At 49.1% G+C, this 16,925-nt stretch overlaps 1 protein-coding gene across 1 annotated transcript; it reads left to right on the forward strand.

Annotated features, from left to right (window-relative positions):
• Positions 1–4,596: 4,596 nt before the first annotated feature.
• Positions 4,597–13,991, forward strand: LOC133762819 (RNA-binding protein 4B-like). The gene is given in 5 exon segments (XM_062195775.1): positions 4,597–4,697; positions 5,206–5,629; positions 10,242–10,527; positions 10,529–10,918; positions 13,388–13,991. Coding segments are annotated over 4 exon segments (1,092 nt in total). The 5' UTR covers positions 4,597–4,697; positions 5,206–5,217; the 3' UTR covers positions 13,392–13,991.
• The last annotated feature ends 2,934 nt before the right edge of the window (positions 13,992–16,925 follow it).

A 16,925-nucleotide genomic window follows, 5' to 3' on the forward strand; every position in this document is an offset into this window, starting at 1 on the left:
CCATGTTGAGCATGAGTGGCCAAGGGCCCTGATTACCCTCCGTCCTGACAGAGCCGACACGCCGGCCCAGGACTGGCACGGCACGGCCCAGAACGGCTCCACACACGAGCTCTGGCGCACTGGCGTCCATGTCCCGCCGTAAATGGGGATGATACACTGGAACAGTGTGCCGTGGGGCCAAAGGGAAACACAGGTCGGCACTGCAGACGCCTGTCTTTTCTGCAAGAGCGCGCGTGGGGCGAGCTCAGGAATCCGGGGTCGGTACTCCACGGGGCAAGACGGGGGGCTGGGGGCGAAGCCATAATTGGAAGTTTCAGGAGAAAACGTGCCTGGGGCAGAGACGCCACTGAGTGGTGATTTTAGTGGTGCAGGTAGGACCGCCTCCTGCTGATGATGTGGTCTGAGCACCACCTGCATACACGGGCAGCTGGAGCCACGGTGGGATTCCAAGAGGACAGGGCGTCCGAGAGGATTCGCCAGGATCGGGGATTGAGTCTGGGGAGACAGCGTCAGCTGTGGGTAGAACACAGAAGTCTTCTACCAGGAGAGGTGGGAGGCTGCACGGAGCGGTGAGGGGCGGCAGGCGACCTTGTACTGCCTGTCACCCTGCGGGGGACTCTCCACCTGCCAGTCGGTGCGGCAGCCACAGGCCACATGTGGCCACTGAGCACTTGACAAGGGGCCGGGCCAAACTGATGTGCTACAAGGATAACATAAGCAGATTTTGAGAAGTTCAGAGGAAAAAAGAACTTTAATATCTTAGTTTTTATACCGATTTATGTGTCAAAGCAACAACATTATTAAAGTGAATTAATTTCTTTTTTTTTTTTTTTTTTTGACAGGCAGAGTGGATAGTGAGAGAGAGAGAGACAGAGAGAAAGGTCTTCCTTTTTGCCGTTGGTTCACCCTCCAATGGCCGCTGAGGCCGGCGCACCGCGCTGATCCGAAGCCAGGAGCCAGGTGCTTCTCCTGGTCTCCCATGCGGGTGCAGGGCCCAAGGACTTGGGCCATCCTCCACTGCACTCCCGGGCCACAGCAGAGAGCTGGCCTGGAAGAGGGGCAACCGGGATAGAATCTGGCGCCCCAACCGGGACTAGAACCCAGTGTGCCGGCACCGCAAGGCGGAGGATTAGCCTGTTAAGCCACGGCACCGGCCCTTTTTTAAAAAATTTATTTATTTGACAGATAGTTAGACAGAGAGAGAGACAGAGAGAAAGGTCTTCCTTCTGTTGGTTCACCCCCAAAATGGCCGGCATGGCTGGAGCTATGCCGATCCGAAGCCAGGAGCCAGGTGATTCCCCCTGGTCTCCCATGTGGGTGCAGGGCCCAAGCACTTGGGCCATCCTCCACTGCCCTCCCGGGCCACAGCAGAGAGCTGGACTGGGAGAGGAGTAACTGGGACTAGAACCTGGCGCCTATATGGGATGCCGGCGCCACAGGCGGAGGATTAGCCAAGTGAGCCAAGGCGCCGGCCCCAATTTTTGTTTTACTTTTTGAATGCATGTCTTGGATAAATTTAAATAACATATGAGGCGTCTTCAACAAGTTCACGAAGCACACACTGGTGAAAAAAATTGTGCATGGATTTTACCTTTTTTTTTTTTTTGGTAGCAGGATAGAATTGTCTTTTAATCTCTCCACAAACTTTCTGAAGTCCCCTCATAGGTGACTTCTATTTCTGTTGGACAGTAGTGCTCTAAATGGATTACAGGCCTAGATGAGGTAAGACTGTAATGTTAGTGGAAGAAGATGTAGACTATCCCCCGGAGGAGTCAACGCCAACCACCCAAAGATCAATTGCATCTCAAAAGGAATTCCGCTCAGTGAGAACAGCAGAGTTAACTGGGGGGTGAGAGAAGAGATTTGAAGCCAACAGGAGCTCAATACCTCCACCGTACAGGGAAGTCCTAAAGGCAACAAAAGGAGACTTCATCCTGAAAAAGATAAACAGGAAGTCTGCAAGAGTAACCCCCCCCCCCAAAAAAAAAAAGCAGCAAGAGGAGATGCTTAGGGCTGAGCTTGTGGGCAGTGGGTTAAGCCTCCGCCTGCTACACTTGCATCCGTAGCGGAGCACGGGTTCAAGTCTCAGCTGTTCTGCTTCCAATCCGGCGTTGTCCTAAGTACTGCCGGGAAGGCCGTGGAAGATCACCCACGTGCCACGCATGTGGGAGACCTGGATGGAGTCCCTGGCTCCAGGTTTCAACCTGGCCGAGCCCTGGCTGTGTGTGGCCGTTTGGGAAGTGAACCAATGGATGGAAGATCCTTCCATTATTCTGCCTTTCAAATAAATAACTTTTTAAAAGAGATGCTTAAAATCATTCCTAACCAGATGGGTAGGTCAAAGCAACCGTGAAATATCCCTTTGTGCCTAGTAGACAAGCAAACAAAACCAGGTAACACCAAAGCTTGGCCCCTCATCTGCTGCAGGGGGGGCAGCCGGCACAGCTGTCTCCAGAGGACAACTTAACACCATAGAGGCCAGTGACCAGTAACCTCGCCGTGTCACCCTGGTGCTATGTCCCCCCAAACTCTCAGAGCTAGGGCACACACAGAAGGATGTTAACTTCAACTGTGTTCATGATTTCAATGATGGGGAATTAGTCTCCTATACCCAGAGACAGCTAAGTAAGCTCTGCAGGCGCCCCCACGGAGTTAGATGTCACCTAGCACTTAGTGACAAGAGTACGAAGCAATGAGCTACAAACACAGCACTGCACACTTACAGTTTATACAAATGTACAACAGGCAGGCCTTATCTGGGGACAGATGAGAAGAAACCAGCTGTAGGCCCTGGCTTTGTGGCACAATGGGTTCCAGTGCCGGCTGCTCCTCTTCTGATCCAGCTCCCTGCTGTGGCCTGGGAACGCAGTGGAGGATGGCCCGAGGGCTTGGGCCCCTGCACCCACGTGGGAGACTGGAAGAAGCTCTGGCTTCAACTTGGCCTGGCAATGGCTGGTGCAGCCATTTGGGGAGTGAACCAGCACTGGGAAGATCTCCCTCTCCCCTCTCCCTCCTCCCCCCTCCCCCCCCAACTCTGCCTTTCAAATAAATAAATCTTTAAAAGAAGGAGGGAGGAGAAACCTACAGTGAAGAGACATTTGTGACAACCTAGGGGAACTTTGAGCGCAAAAACTCAATGACATTAGCATGGGTGTTTTAAGTTAGAAACGTGGAGTACTCCAGGGGAAACAGTTAGGGCTGAGATTGCTCTAAAATACTTGAGCGAAAAAGGAAAGGGGCCTGACCGAACATCGGCAGCACGTGGCTGTCAGACACACCGTCGAGCTGGGGAGGGCCCACGCAGCGCAGCATCAGCCTCTCCCCGGCGTGCCTTTCTGGAAAGTTCCACAATAAATTTTTTTAAGAATAGGAAAAAACGTGCATCAAAAAGAGCACAAGACGATTCCACATTCAACTCATCCGAAACCGGCCTGCGAGGGGGGGAACGAGAGCGGGGGAGCAGGAGGGCAGGGGCCGCCCGCAGCGCCCGCACAGCCCCATCTGGGGATTGAACCAGCGGACGGAGGGCCTCTCCCTCTAACTCCTTCAAATCAATAAAGAAGACATGCAGGCTGTGCGGCGCCGGGGCGGAGGTCAGTCCTCTGGAGCTTCGCCCCGGCACCAGGCGGCGTCTCGGGCCGGAGAGGAGGCCCCGTCCATGCCGGGCCCTGGCCAGGGTCCCCGGGGGACGCAGCGCACACGGGCCTGAGAGGAGGCCCCGTCCTTGCTGGGCCCTGGCCAGGGTCCCCGGGGGACGCAGCGCACACGGGCCGGAGAGGAGGCCCCGTCCATGCCGGGCCCTGGCCAGGGTCCCCGGGGGACGCAGCGCACACGGGCCGGAGAGGAGGCCCCGTCCATGCCGGGCCCTGGCCAGGGTCCCCGGGGGACGCAGCGCACACGGGCCGGAGAGGAGGCCCCGTCCTTGCCGGGCCCTGGCCAGGGTCCCCGGGGAACGCAGCGCACACGGGCCGGAGAGGAGGCCCCGTCCTTGCCGGGCCCTGGCCAGGGTCCCCGGGGGACGCAGCGCACACGGGCCGGAGAGGAGGCCCCGTCCATGCCGGGCCCTGGCCAGTGCCCCCGGGGGACGCAGCGCACACGGGCCGGCTCACACTGCGCCCCGAGGCCGCCGGCCCGCTCCTCGGCTCCCCGCACAACACCCCTGCGAGGAAACACGCAAATCAGGCTACCACGGCGGGGCGAGGTCCGCCACAAAGCGGTGCGCCGGCTGTCCACGGGGCCGCAGGCCACGCCGCTCCGGGCAGCCCGCGGAGCCAGCCTTTGTCGTCAGCCCCCCCTCCGGCCGCCCAGTAGCACGTTCCATTGTGATGCTCCGCGACTCCCCCGAGCTCCCGACTCCACCCAGGCAGTGGTTGCGTCCCGAGCCCTCCTGACGCGTGATTGCCAACCCTCTTCCGGAGTGCTGATTGGCCAGCTGCGGCCGGGGGCGGGCGGACCGCCGCTCCGCAGCAGCGCCCGCCGCTGGCCCCGCCCCAGCACGGCGCGGTCGTCCGTCTGAGGCCGCGGGATTGGCTGCCCGGCTCCCGCGAGGCGCAGGCGACGGCGGCAGCGCGCACTCGCGCGTGCGTGAGCTGGCGCGCGAGAAAGGGCCCGGTCGCGCCGAGGCTCGAGCGGCCGTCGCCATTTTGTAAGGTTCTCTCTGACGCGGGAGCCGCCGCCGCCGCCGCCGCCACCCGGAGGTAGGCGAGGGGCCGGTGGGGGTGTGGGGAGCCTGGGGCCGCCGGGCCCCTCGCGGACGGGGATGGGGCCGGGCTGGCTCCCCATCTTGCGGCGGGAGGGCCGGGGAGACCACGGAGGAGGCGGGGCCGCGCGCCGGAGGGGCGGGGCAGGGGTCGGGGCGAGTCTTTGTTGGGGTGAAGGAGCTCGGGCTTGGGGCCCGGGGGCCTCGTGTTCGTAGGTGCCGGGAGGGCGGCCCCCGCGGAGGAGAGGCGCCGGGTTTCCCTCCGGGCCCCTGAGCGGCCTCCGGCCTTCCGCCCGGACTTTCCCTCCCTGTGGGGACGCGACCCCGCCGCCCCGCGTCCTGGGCGCCCCGACCCGCCGCGAGGGCGGGCTGCGCGGCGCACGCGGCTCCTTAGACAAACCGTGCGCCTCTGCGGAGGGAACTCCGTGTGACCGGCTGGACGGCACCCGCAACGTCGTGGGTTAAACCGCGCTGCGCTTCCGCCCCGGCCCTGTCTTCCCTGCCAGGCTCTCGTCACGATGGTGAAGCTGTTCATCGGAAACCTGCCCCGGGAGGCCACCGAGCAGGAGATCCGCTCGCTGTTCGAGCAGTACGGGAAGGTGCTGGAGTGCGACATCATTAAGAACTACGGCTTTGTGCACATAGAGGACAAGACGGCGGCCGAGGATGCCATCCGCAACCTGCACCACTACAAGCTCCACGGCGTGAACATCAACGTGGAAGCCAGCAAGAATAAGAGCAAGGCTTCAACCAAGCTGCACGTGGGCAACATCAGCCCCACCTGCACCAACCAGGAGCTGCGGGCCAAGTTTGAGGAGTACGGGCCTGTCATCGAGTGCGACATCGTCAAAGATTATGCCTTCGTGCACATGGAGCGGGCGGAGGACGCGGTGGAGGCCATCAGGGGCCTCGATAACACAGAGTTCCAAGGTGAACACCCTGGGGCCTGGGGAGAGAGCTGAGTGGGGTCTAGCTCAAGACAGGCAGGAACAGCCGACTTCCTCTTTCTGAGTTTGCTAAGAGGTTCCTTAACAACTAGACAGCATCAGAAATTACTGTATCCTATGGCTTCATTGATTGAGTGCTGTTGGAAGCTTAAAGGATGAAGGCTTACCTGTTTCCGTTACGACCAGGAAGTCTTATTGTTCGAGGGTTTAAATGCTTAGGATTTATACTCTTTATGGCCTTCCGTGATGGGTAGCCATGGGAAAGAGGAAAAGGAGAGTAGCCCTGTATTGTACATCTGGGTGGTGAGTCTGAATTGAGCGGGTGGGGAGATCTTTTAGGTGCTCACATTTGTTCAATCTGTGGACCGCAGACAGAGCCAGAAAGCGTGCCACGGATTGTTCTCCACGTGCTGTTACCCTGAGGGGAAGAAAGGCAGTCTCAGAGAAAGCCAGGTGTCATGAGAACCATGGCCCTACTAACGCGGAGATTCCAGTTAGGGCATCATAGAGAATACGGTATTGTGTGTGCCGCTGATAGTAGAGGTACGTGTGGTGGTGTTAATAGCAGACGAGGGTGTCTCAAGACTGGAGAACCATGCTAATTAGGCAGCCACTGGCCACATGTGACTAGGTAAGCAATTAAGGGTCCTCTGCTAAGCCTCAAAAACAGAATGGGAAAATGAGAGGAAAGGAAACATTGACCAGAAAAAGGTAAGAAAGTTTGGAGCACCATTAGGTGTCTCTAGCTTCAGCCGGTTACTCCCCACGCTGCTTGGCTGCTTGGCCTTTAGGTACTCTTTAAAGCAAGGGTGGGGAATCTTTTAGGGCCAAAGGCCGTTTGGATATTTACAACATCATTCACAAGCCATACAAAATTATCAGCTTAAAAATTAGCCTGCCAGAGATTAATTGAATTTTGAGTCCCGCCTATGGTTGCCTTGACAGGGCCAGACCAAATGATTTCGCAGGTGATGTTCCCCGCACAGGGCAAAAGTTTCAGGTGCCTGCTACTTGACATCGGACAAGAGTTTAAGCTCGCTGTCCTTCGTTTTCTCCATGTACAAAATAGAGTTAATGATTCCTGCCATACCTGCCTCACAGGATGGTAGTGAGGCTGGCATGAGGTAAGAGTTGAAAGTTTTCACAGTAAAAGCACTGGGTGATGAAAGGTGCATTGCTGCAACCGTGTTTCTAAGTGTGTTTAGAAAGTTATCTAAACTGATAGGTAAGCTTTGTTTACATGTCATGGGTTTTTTATATAAAATGAGCAAAAACTGCAGATTTTACATGCCCTTACCTTTTTAATATGCAGTTGAATAAAAGAGATAAAAATATGTATAAGGGAGATCAGCTAATTGGAGATCTGGCTTAGGGTGAGTATGTGTTTTAATACCCTTATAAAGCAGGTGTAATTAAGATGTGGATATCTGAATAATGCAGTGGATCCATGAGATTTTTTAAAATGTCATATCTTCATTGGGAAGTGAGTGGATTGAAAAAGAAAAGTCCTTTGTTTAGTTTTCATGTTCTTTCCCTGGCTCCTCTGGAGGGAGCATTCTACTCTGAGTTTTACATACAGACATTTGTATAACTACCTCTGTTTTGGTTTTGTTTTTTCCCCCCAGATGACAGGAGAATGCTTAGTGTTGGGTAGTAAGGTTCAGTTTTACAGAATTCTAAATGCCAGTTTGACAGATTTAAATCCATTTCAGTCATCTAATGAGGAGTGATCTCTTGCAAGTGCCACTTAGGTCATCTTTTGAACCATTATTTATGTTTGTGGCCGCTGTTTAGGCTTCTGCATGGTCTGACTTCTAAAAGCAAGCATCAGAGAACGGAGCTGCTATCTAGTTAGCACTCACTTTGCCTTAGAAGACCCTAAAGTTTTCAAGTACGCCAGTCAGGCAGCTGAATTGAGAGTCAGATTTTGTGTGTCTCATTTTTTCTCTCATATTTGTAGACAAGCATTAAGCCAGAGCACTATGTGTTGTGTGTCAGCTATAGCATCCCTACTCTTCTCTGGAATCCGGCACATGATAGGAGCTCAGAAATTAGGACCCCAAGTTTTCCACATGTCAACATCTTAATACTCTTCTCCATTTAGTTTTTAAAAAAATACGTCTGTTGGGCTGGTTTTGGAAAACGGTGGTAGCAGATTTTAGTACCCTTTGGAGATCTGAGTCTTTAAGCTTGTGGCCTGTCCAAGTGTAGTAACTCTCTCTGCTCTATTGCTGACGGTAATAGAGAATTGCAGGATATTTTAATTATTTATTAGACCTTTGCTTAAAAGCCTTTAAAAAAAGAAAAAGTCTTTTCTATTACAGATCTTTCAGTTCTAGGTAAAATTTTTTACTAGCATCCTTTTCACAACTACAGAAGTGGATTTTGCCACAGGTGTTTACAGACTTAATAATAACCACCTTTGAAAAAAAGAAAAGTAGAAATGAAGATTGGATGTATAAGAGAAACATCAGTGTAAAATCACAAAAAGAGTACAAGTTTAATTTTTTTCCCTTAAAAGTGTTACTTCTGGGTCTGTGGACTGGCTGTGTTTCAGAATTGGCGTAGTTCTCTGACTTCAGAATTAGAACAGTTTGTGTCTCACGCAGCCTATAATGATACTGTGCATGTTTGAAAGCCAAGTAACTTGTAATCCTCTAAATTATAGGAAACTTAACATTTGAGATATAAATTAGGGCCAAAACACCCTTAATAATGTCTAAGAATTATGATGGGAGTTTTTACATCTGAAAACAGTGGGATGTTTGAAATGATACTTCCTAAAATTATTGCCATTTGTATTCTGTCACTTCTGCTGATGGATGCTGCTTGTGTAGTAGCTACTGGAGGTCAAAAGCCTGAGCATCTTTATTTTTATAAAATAATAGGCTTTAGGTTGGAGGTAGCCAGTACTAGAAACTGGGGTGATCAGAATCTTGGACATCCCACACAACTGAGTTTGACTGAAGTGATACTACTGCACTAACCTCACTGTTCTGCCTGCCATCCTGAATTGGGCTGTTTCCAACAGGATAGTGGACCATGAGGCCTCCTATCACACAGCTGCATCCAGGACAGGTCTGTCAAGAAGAGAGCAACTTGCTGATCACAGAGGGGGAGTCTGTTCAGAGCAGCCCTCCAGAGAGTGACAAGAAGCCTTTGTTCTCTACATCTGTACTAGCTGCCTTTTGGCTACAATTTGAAATACATTGACTTGCTCTCCGAAGACATAGGCTGTTTGGGACTAAATTACTGCCAGAGATACTACTTTTCTTAAACTACTTTTAAGAGACTGGATGCTAGCTGGCGCCACAGTTCACTAGGCTAATCCTCCGCCTGTGGCGCCGGCACCCCAGGTTCTAGTCCCAGTTGGGGCACTAGTTCTGTCCTGGTTGCTCCTCTTCCAGTCCAGCTCTCTGCAGTGGCCTGGGAAGGCAGTGGAGAATGGCCTGAGTACTTGGGCCCTGCACCCGCATGGGGACTGGGAGGAAGTACCTGGCTCCTGGCTTTGGATTGGCGCAGCACTCCAGCCGTAGCGGCCATTTACGGGGTGAACCAATGGAAGGAAGACCTTTCTTTCACTGTCTACTCTGCCTGTCAAAGAGAGAGACTGGATGCTTTGATCAATGAGTCAGTGGGTTTGATGGTATACAAGCTATGAGCAAAAATGGTTCTTGTCTTAGCTGTTCCTCAGTACTGGTCGTTTCCTGGAAGTACTAAGTATGGATGTGGGTTATTTTGTATGGGTGCCCAGAAGTCTTTAGGTTTATGCCACTTTTTTCTTCTAACAAGTAGATAATCCACTATACAGAATCGTAAACTACGTGGCAACGCTGACCTTCTCTTACATGGAAACACATTGTCCTTAAGAAACCAGTACCGTTTAAGATCTTGCTAATTTCTTATTGAGTGATCTTGGTCAAGTGGGTTTTTTCCGCCACAGTAGGGATGGAGACATCCTTGTAGAGAAAGTAGGAGTAGGGCTGAAATCAGGAGGATCTTAACAGCTCCCAGAGGCACTGGAGATGAAGCAGAGGAGGAGCCAAGTATGACCTATGTACTGACAGAGAGCCTTTTGGTGACACTGCAAAAATTGCTGGAGAAAACAAGATGGACAGAAGATTACTGTGGTTTTTAAGCTTCAGTTAATGCTCACGTCCTCCGTGGTTCTGAGTAAATCAAGAGAGGTGGGTAAGATGCCTTCCAAATCTGGCCGAACTGTTTGGTTGCATATTTGATTTGGAAGTACTGGCAGGTTTTGAATTTTTGGAATTAACAATAGTCTTAGCAGTGAGAAAAGGAAACCTTTTGTTTCTGTGTTTGGAGGGAAAAGGGAAAATTGTGCAGCGAGAAGCAGGAAGGAGTCTGGTCTCTGTGCAATCAAAGTATTGACAGGTCTCTGGGGACTTAAGTTGTCTAGCTCTCGTCTGTATTAAAATTTCAACTACATTTTGGAGAAGGGATTGCTTACATTGTGGGGGTGGGAGAGGTTAAAAGGAGTGAGTGTATGTGTAAGACCAACTAGTTCATTTTCATTTTGGGGAGGATAGTGAATGTCAGTGAAGTCTAATAAATCTTCTATTTGTTTCCTCAAGGCAAGCGAATGCACGTGCAGTTGTCCACCAGCCGGCTTAGGACTGCGCCCGGGATGGGAGACCAGAGCGGCTGCTATCGGTGCGGGAAAGAGGGGCACTGGTCCAAAGAGTGTCCAGTAGACCGTACAGGCCGCGTGGCAGACTTCACTGAGCAGTACAATGAACAGTATGGAGCAGTGCGCACCCCTTACACCATGGGTTATGGGGAATCCATGTATTACAACGACGCCTATGGAGCACTGGACTACTATAAGCGCTACCGAGTCCGCTCTTATGAGGCAGTGGCAGCAGCTGCCGCAGCTTCCGCATACAACTACGCAGAGCAAACCATGTCCCACCTGCCTCAGGTCCAGAGTACGGGAGTTACCAGTCACCTCAACTCCACTTCTGTCGACCCCTATGACAGACACCTACTGCAGAACTCTGGCGCTGCCGCCACCTCGGCTGCTATGGCTGCTGCCGCTGCCACCTCTTCCTCCTACTACGGAAGGGACAGAAGCCCACTGCGTCGTGCTGCAGCTGTGCTCCCCACAGTTGGAGAGGGCTACGGTTATGGGCCAGAGAGCGAGCTGTCTCAGGCTTCAGCAGCTGCACGGAATTCTCTGTATGACATGGCCCGGTATGAGCGGGAGCAGTATGTGGACCGAGCACGGTACTCAGCCTTTTAAAAACTGGAGGTGAGAGCTGGCTGGGTGTGGTTAAGACATTCCATTAGTTCCCTTAAGTGAGACCCATACTTAGTAGAGGAGGCCAGAGCCATCTGCTGCTGGGCGGCATTCTGTCCATGTTAGTCCTTACTGTTGCCCAGGCTTAGGCCAGAGCTTCATTTGGCCTACTCAGATTTTCATGTGTGACTCAACAAACTTGGTGTATTAGAATACTCTTTAATCAGTTGTAAGCAGACTTGGGGTACAGAAAAGCATTTAAGGAAAGAAACATTTTTGTGAGCGTCTGGTTCATCCCCAGGGTGGAAAACCCTTTTTTTCTGCCGAGGGCCAGGTCAGTGTGAAAATTAGCCTGCTGTAGATGGATGGGATTGCAAGGCCCACCTGTGATTTCCTTGGCAGGGCCAGACCATATGATTCTGTGGGCCTTGTACTAGGCCATTCCTGATCTAGACAGCCTGATACTTTCTCCTTTTAAAAAGAAGGGAATTAAGCCTTCTAGAGGTAGATCCAAAACTCAAGCTCAGACCTGATTCCAAAACCCTGCACTTAGCACTGCAAGTCACTATGTGTTAGGCTCCGGTTCAATAGAAATGAATGCCACAGTGAGCATTACAACATTAGGCTTCTGGTGGACCAGAAAACCTTACATTGGGCCATTAGCCTGTATTAAAAGGAAACTTTTGGTAATATGTAGAAGGCAGATAAGGCCTGTAAATGTGGAGTGTTTAGTTGCCTAGAAGCTGAATGTTCTGCCCATGCAGTCCTTTTCCTGCTAGCAATGCAAGCACCTTGCTCTACTCAGTCACTGAAACCCTTAGCTGCAAGTAGCCTGTGATGCCCATCATTGAGAGCCTGGCACTTCCCATTCTTCTAGCAATTTTTTAAAGAAACATGTAAGGAATTCAACTGGTAAATTTTCTGTGTATAAAAATCCCATAGGTGGCGACTCAAAATTTAATGTCTCCTACTTTAGGAAATGTGTACCGAAAGTGTTAGAATGGCAGTAATAATTAGGAATACCTAGAGATGAATAAATCTTTTCTTCCAAGTGGAAATGGTATCTTGAGAATCTTATATTCTGACGTTTTCCCTGTACCTTGAACATCATTTGAATTAAGAGTCCCAGTAGCAAAGTTGAACTGAGTTACCACGGGGTTCCCAGTGTTCCTAACTGGTATTATGTATGGAAGAGGACAAAGCTATAGGAATTTGGTCTTTATGTGAAGTAGGAAGTAAATACGGCATGAAGCTGTGATAATTTATATCCTGTATGGCCAAGTTAGCAAGACTTGGGATCTCCTGAGGCCATTGTGTAGCAGTATATGTTCGTATATGATGTAGATAATCTCTCAGCCTGTAGTGTTTGCTACTAATTTTTACAGCTGAACTATCGTGAGGTGGAAAACACCTCTGAAGTAAGATGGTGTCAGTCTGCCAGATAACTTTTATTTCTCTCAAATGTTTCAGAGTTAAGTATGTTTTGGTCTTTAAAGGGTATGGCTGGGCATTTGAAAAGTAAATTTTGACTGACTGCGAGCAGTGGTTGTTCAACTAACCTCTTTTTAGTGATGACTTTTAAAGAAACTTACCTTCCAGGTGTGAACCTCAAATGGACTGAATAACCCTGAGTTGGTTGCAGTCCCAGGAGCCTGATGGTAATGAGGCTGCCAGGATGAAATACTCCAGAACTGTTGGGGAGCCAAATTCGGGTCTCACCCTAGCAGAACTGATCCAAGAACGTCACAACTTTTGAAGTCGATTGGCACAGATCAAGACCAAGATTTGGCCCTTTGTCTGTAATAAGTAGAGGAACTTGGTGTGAGTTAACTTTTATTTTCCCCCCAGCCATTGGTGTCTGGAGTTCCCATCATCAATGGAAGAATTAGAGAATTCTGGGAATGATTCCTCCTTTGATTTGGCAAGGGAGATTTGGTTGGTTAGGAGTACTAGAACTGTGGCTCTAACCTGACACCGTGACATGTAGATGTGTGCAATGACCAGTTTGCTCCTCCACACCCTATTCTCTACACTGTTGTTTCTCAAAGTTTGTTTACTATGAAACACGTTCAGAATAGTACAATTGGCCTTATTTGTGATCTCAGCATCTGCTTTCCTGAACCCCAAAATTAAACTGTTGTTTTGGATAATATATGTATACCCTTTGTTGCACCGACATTAGCTCTGTCATAGAGGTCATCTTGCCTACAAGATGAATAAGAAAATGAGAATGACGTACTTGTCACTAACACAGCAGGCTTCCAGCTAGACTGCATCTTGTGCTAGATGCAGATTCCTATGTATATCTATTAGTAGACTCCTAGGTAGTTACGTGGGATGTAAGTTTGATCCGGTCTGACTTCATTTTGTTTTGTTCTTTTTCTTCCCCCTGGAATACAGGACGGGACCAGGGCCCTTGTACTCGGACCCAAGCTGCTCTCCAGGCATTGTGTAAGCCTCTTGTGTTGTGCTCTCTTTCAGGTAGGATAATTGCGGACTGAACCCTCGGGCTGCGGTCATATATGAGAACTTGCTCCGCGCGGTCCCCTTTGCCGGGATGTTTCCATTGCTTCATGTTTCAGTAAACAAAGGAGTTTGTGACCAACTATGTTTTCTTTCTTAATTTAATTCTTCTAAGTTGACTTTTCTTTCCTCCTGATACTTGTCTCTGTAGCCTTTCACTCTGTTCCTTATTCTCAGCCTCTGAGCAGCCCTAGGTAAGGAATATGCTGGCATCCCCTTTTTCCTGTACAGTGGAACCCTTCTTATCTGGCTTTCCCTAGGAGTTGAACCCTTCTCCCTGCCTACCTCCAGCATCTCCTCTCCCTTTAAAATTACCATGTAGTGGCAAGCAGCCTTTTATTCTTCTCTGTTAGCTCTGGACTCTAACACTGAAGCTAATCTTTCAGAATTGCTAGGACCATTGGGGGTTTTGTTGTTTTGTTTGTTTTGGTTTTTTTTTTTTTTTTTTTTTTAATGTCTGACTTGTGATCGTGGTACAGTATTAGCTGAAATTTAGACTTGTTTTATTCCACTCCTCCCCCTTTTTTTTATTTTTTGACAAATAAACGTTTCTAACACTTAAGTGTCTTTGTGTTTGTGTGACTGTCATTTACCACTAGTATCTTATGATTCTTTCCTAGTTGTGCTCAAACTATAAAAGTCAAATGAATGAGTCTTTGAAATTTAGCTGGAGAAGGATTTAGTGAGGTGGGTAATACGGACTCAGTGATAGATAGTGAAGTTAGCTATAATCGTGAAAAACACATTAGTAGTCAAAGACCGTAGGCCCCCAAAGGAACCCATGCAGCAGCACGCTGAGCCAGAAGACCTCCAAAGACCTGTCGGGTTGACTCAATTTGACTTCAGAGCTTCCTGGGTCGATATAAATATGTCTCCTTTTTATACATATTTTTCCTTTTTTAATTTTGAAAATGTAGTTCATTTAAATTTGCTTCCAAGTTATTCAAAGAGATCTCTCTTTCCGAGATGTTGATATTCTGGTAGGATTACACTTTGAGTAAAGTATTTATGATAGATCAAAAGAAGGGAATTGTCATAATACTTTGGGCAGAAAATTACTGATCAGAAGCAACATTGCAATGTGTGTGCTGTAATTTTTTCATTAAGACTTAATGGACATTTATCAGTTTATACACCCACTAAACAAGCTTATGATGGACTCAACCCTACTTAAGATTTATTGTCACTTCTGGAAACAGTGACATTCAAATTCTGACTAAATGTGAAATTTTACTTGTGCTTACACAGCACTTTCCCCGCATATTTTACACCTAAAACAGTCCTGACAACTGGAGAAAATTCTTGCCTCGTTGTTTTGAAGGTGGAGGGAGGGAAGCACCGAGGATATGACATTCTACAGAGGTTAGCCTTCCCCGCACTCACAAGTGCGAGAGTGCACGAAGGCCCGTGTGGGCTTCAACAGTGCCCCAGGAAGGCAGGATGCTTACTGTTCTGCACAAAGGAAAGCTTCCTTGTGACTGGTGTGCACGGTCCATCATTACTACCAAGAAAACCAGTGATAATGGAGGTGTTCTCTGTCTGCACTGTCCAGTATGCAGCCACTAGCCACATGCTGACTACATAGCTGGTACATCGGAGAAACTGAGTTTTTAGTTTAGTTATAATTAGCCACATGTGGCTAGTGATTGGTGACTATTGAATAGCAGTTTTGATGACAAAATAACTTTCATGAGGTAAGGAGGAAAAAGCCTTGCAAATTGTAGATTTTTCCCTTAAAAATTTGCTTCCCCTCTTCAAAACAGATAAAACCTTGGGAAAGGAGTAAGTTTTCTTCCAGTACAAGAGGGCTATTTTGTTGGAACAACAAATGTATGTATTTCTAAACCTCAGTTCTTACATGAGACACTACATAAAAAAATATATTTTTCTTATTTGCCCAGACCAAGTTTCTCAGATCATTTCAGAATCCCATGAGGCTTTTCATACTAAAAGCTCCTGAATTTACTTACCAGGTATTTGAATCCTGTGAGCCAGGATCTGGGCACGTGGTGGTGAGATGAGACCTTAATTATGTTTGTGGAAGTAACGGCAGGAATAAGTACAGGTTGCTATGGTAACAGCCTGATTGGAGGACTTTGTTTCAAGCGGTGGCTGCTGCACGTGTGAAGGTCTGATTAGGAAGATTAGGGCAAGCATCGGGAGCCTGCAAGGGCACTGTGTGGTAGAAGAAATCCTGAGAGAGAAGTAAGGGGGAAAGAATTTCTTTTTACCCCAAGAGTAACTGGAAGCTACTGGTTTTAAGTTTAGAGTAACCAGATAAGATTCATTTTTCTTAAAAAGATGACTGGCTGGAGAGAACAAGAGTGAGTAGCATTGTAAAGGTGAGATTTGTCTACTGTTTAACAGGTCATTTCCCCCTAATCACGAAGTCAATGGAGTTGATGTTTTAAAGGGAGAAAAAGATCATGCATAAGGACTCAGGGGTGAGGTTCCCTGAGGTTGTGCAAGCCATAAAATGGGATAGGCTGTCTCTTCTACCCTAACATTTGCTAAAGCACCTGTTGTGGGAGCAGGCCTTGGTCCTTCACAGATCTTAAGTGACTACTGAGAATAGTATGGTAGTTAGGAATAGAGGTCTAAAGCTGGAGTTGAGAGGTTAAAATTGCCATCACCACTTAATTTGCACTCAAAAGATTAAGACTTGTCATAACATCTTAAATGATAATTGCTGGGGCCGATGCTGTGGCATAGTTAGTAAAGCCACTGCCTGCAGTGCCAGCATCCCATATGGGCACCCGTTCAAGTCCCAGCTGCTCCACTTCCGATCCAGCTCTCTGCTGTAGCCTAGAATAGCAGTAGAAGATGGCCCAAGCCCCTGGGCCCCTGCACCCACGTGGGAGACCCAGAAGAAGCTCCTGGTTTCAGATCAGCGCAGCTCCGGCTGTTGTGGCCAACTGAGGAGTGAATCAGCGGATGGGAGACTCTCTCTCTCTGCCTTTTCCTTCTCTGTGTGTAACTCTTTCAAGTAAAATAAAGACATCTTTTTAAAAAATTGATAATTGCTGAGATACATAAAACCACTGTTGGGAGTACAGAGAGGCAATTATGCAATCCTGCTAAACTCATTATCTGGGCAACACTGAAACTTTAAAAACTTTCTCATGGGGTAGGCATTTGATGTAACACCAAAGACACAACTTGGGTTGCCTGCATCCCGTACTGGAGTGCATAGTTTTAAGTCCTTGCAACTTCCCACAGCAACTTCCTGCTAATGCAGGAAGAGACCTGGATTGAGTTCCCAGCTCCTGGTGTCAGGCAGGCCAGCCCTTGCCATTGTGGGCATTTGGGGAGTCAGCCAGTGGATGAAAGATCTTGTCTCTGCCTTCTAAGTAGATAAAAATATGGGGACTGGTGTTGTGGCATAGCAGGTAAAGCTGCCACCTGTGACGCTGGTATCCCAGACAGGTGCTAGTTTGAGACCTGGCTGCTCCGCTTCCAATCCAGCTCCCTGTTAACGTACCTGGTAAGGAGCAGA

The sequence above is a fragment of the Lepus europaeus genome, chromosome 7 (genome assembly GCF_033115175.1).
Source record: "Lepus europaeus isolate LE1 chromosome 7, mLepTim1.pri, whole genome shotgun sequence".
In the NCBI taxonomy this organism is placed as follows: Eukaryota; Metazoa; Chordata; class Mammalia; order Lagomorpha; family Leporidae; genus Lepus; species Lepus europaeus.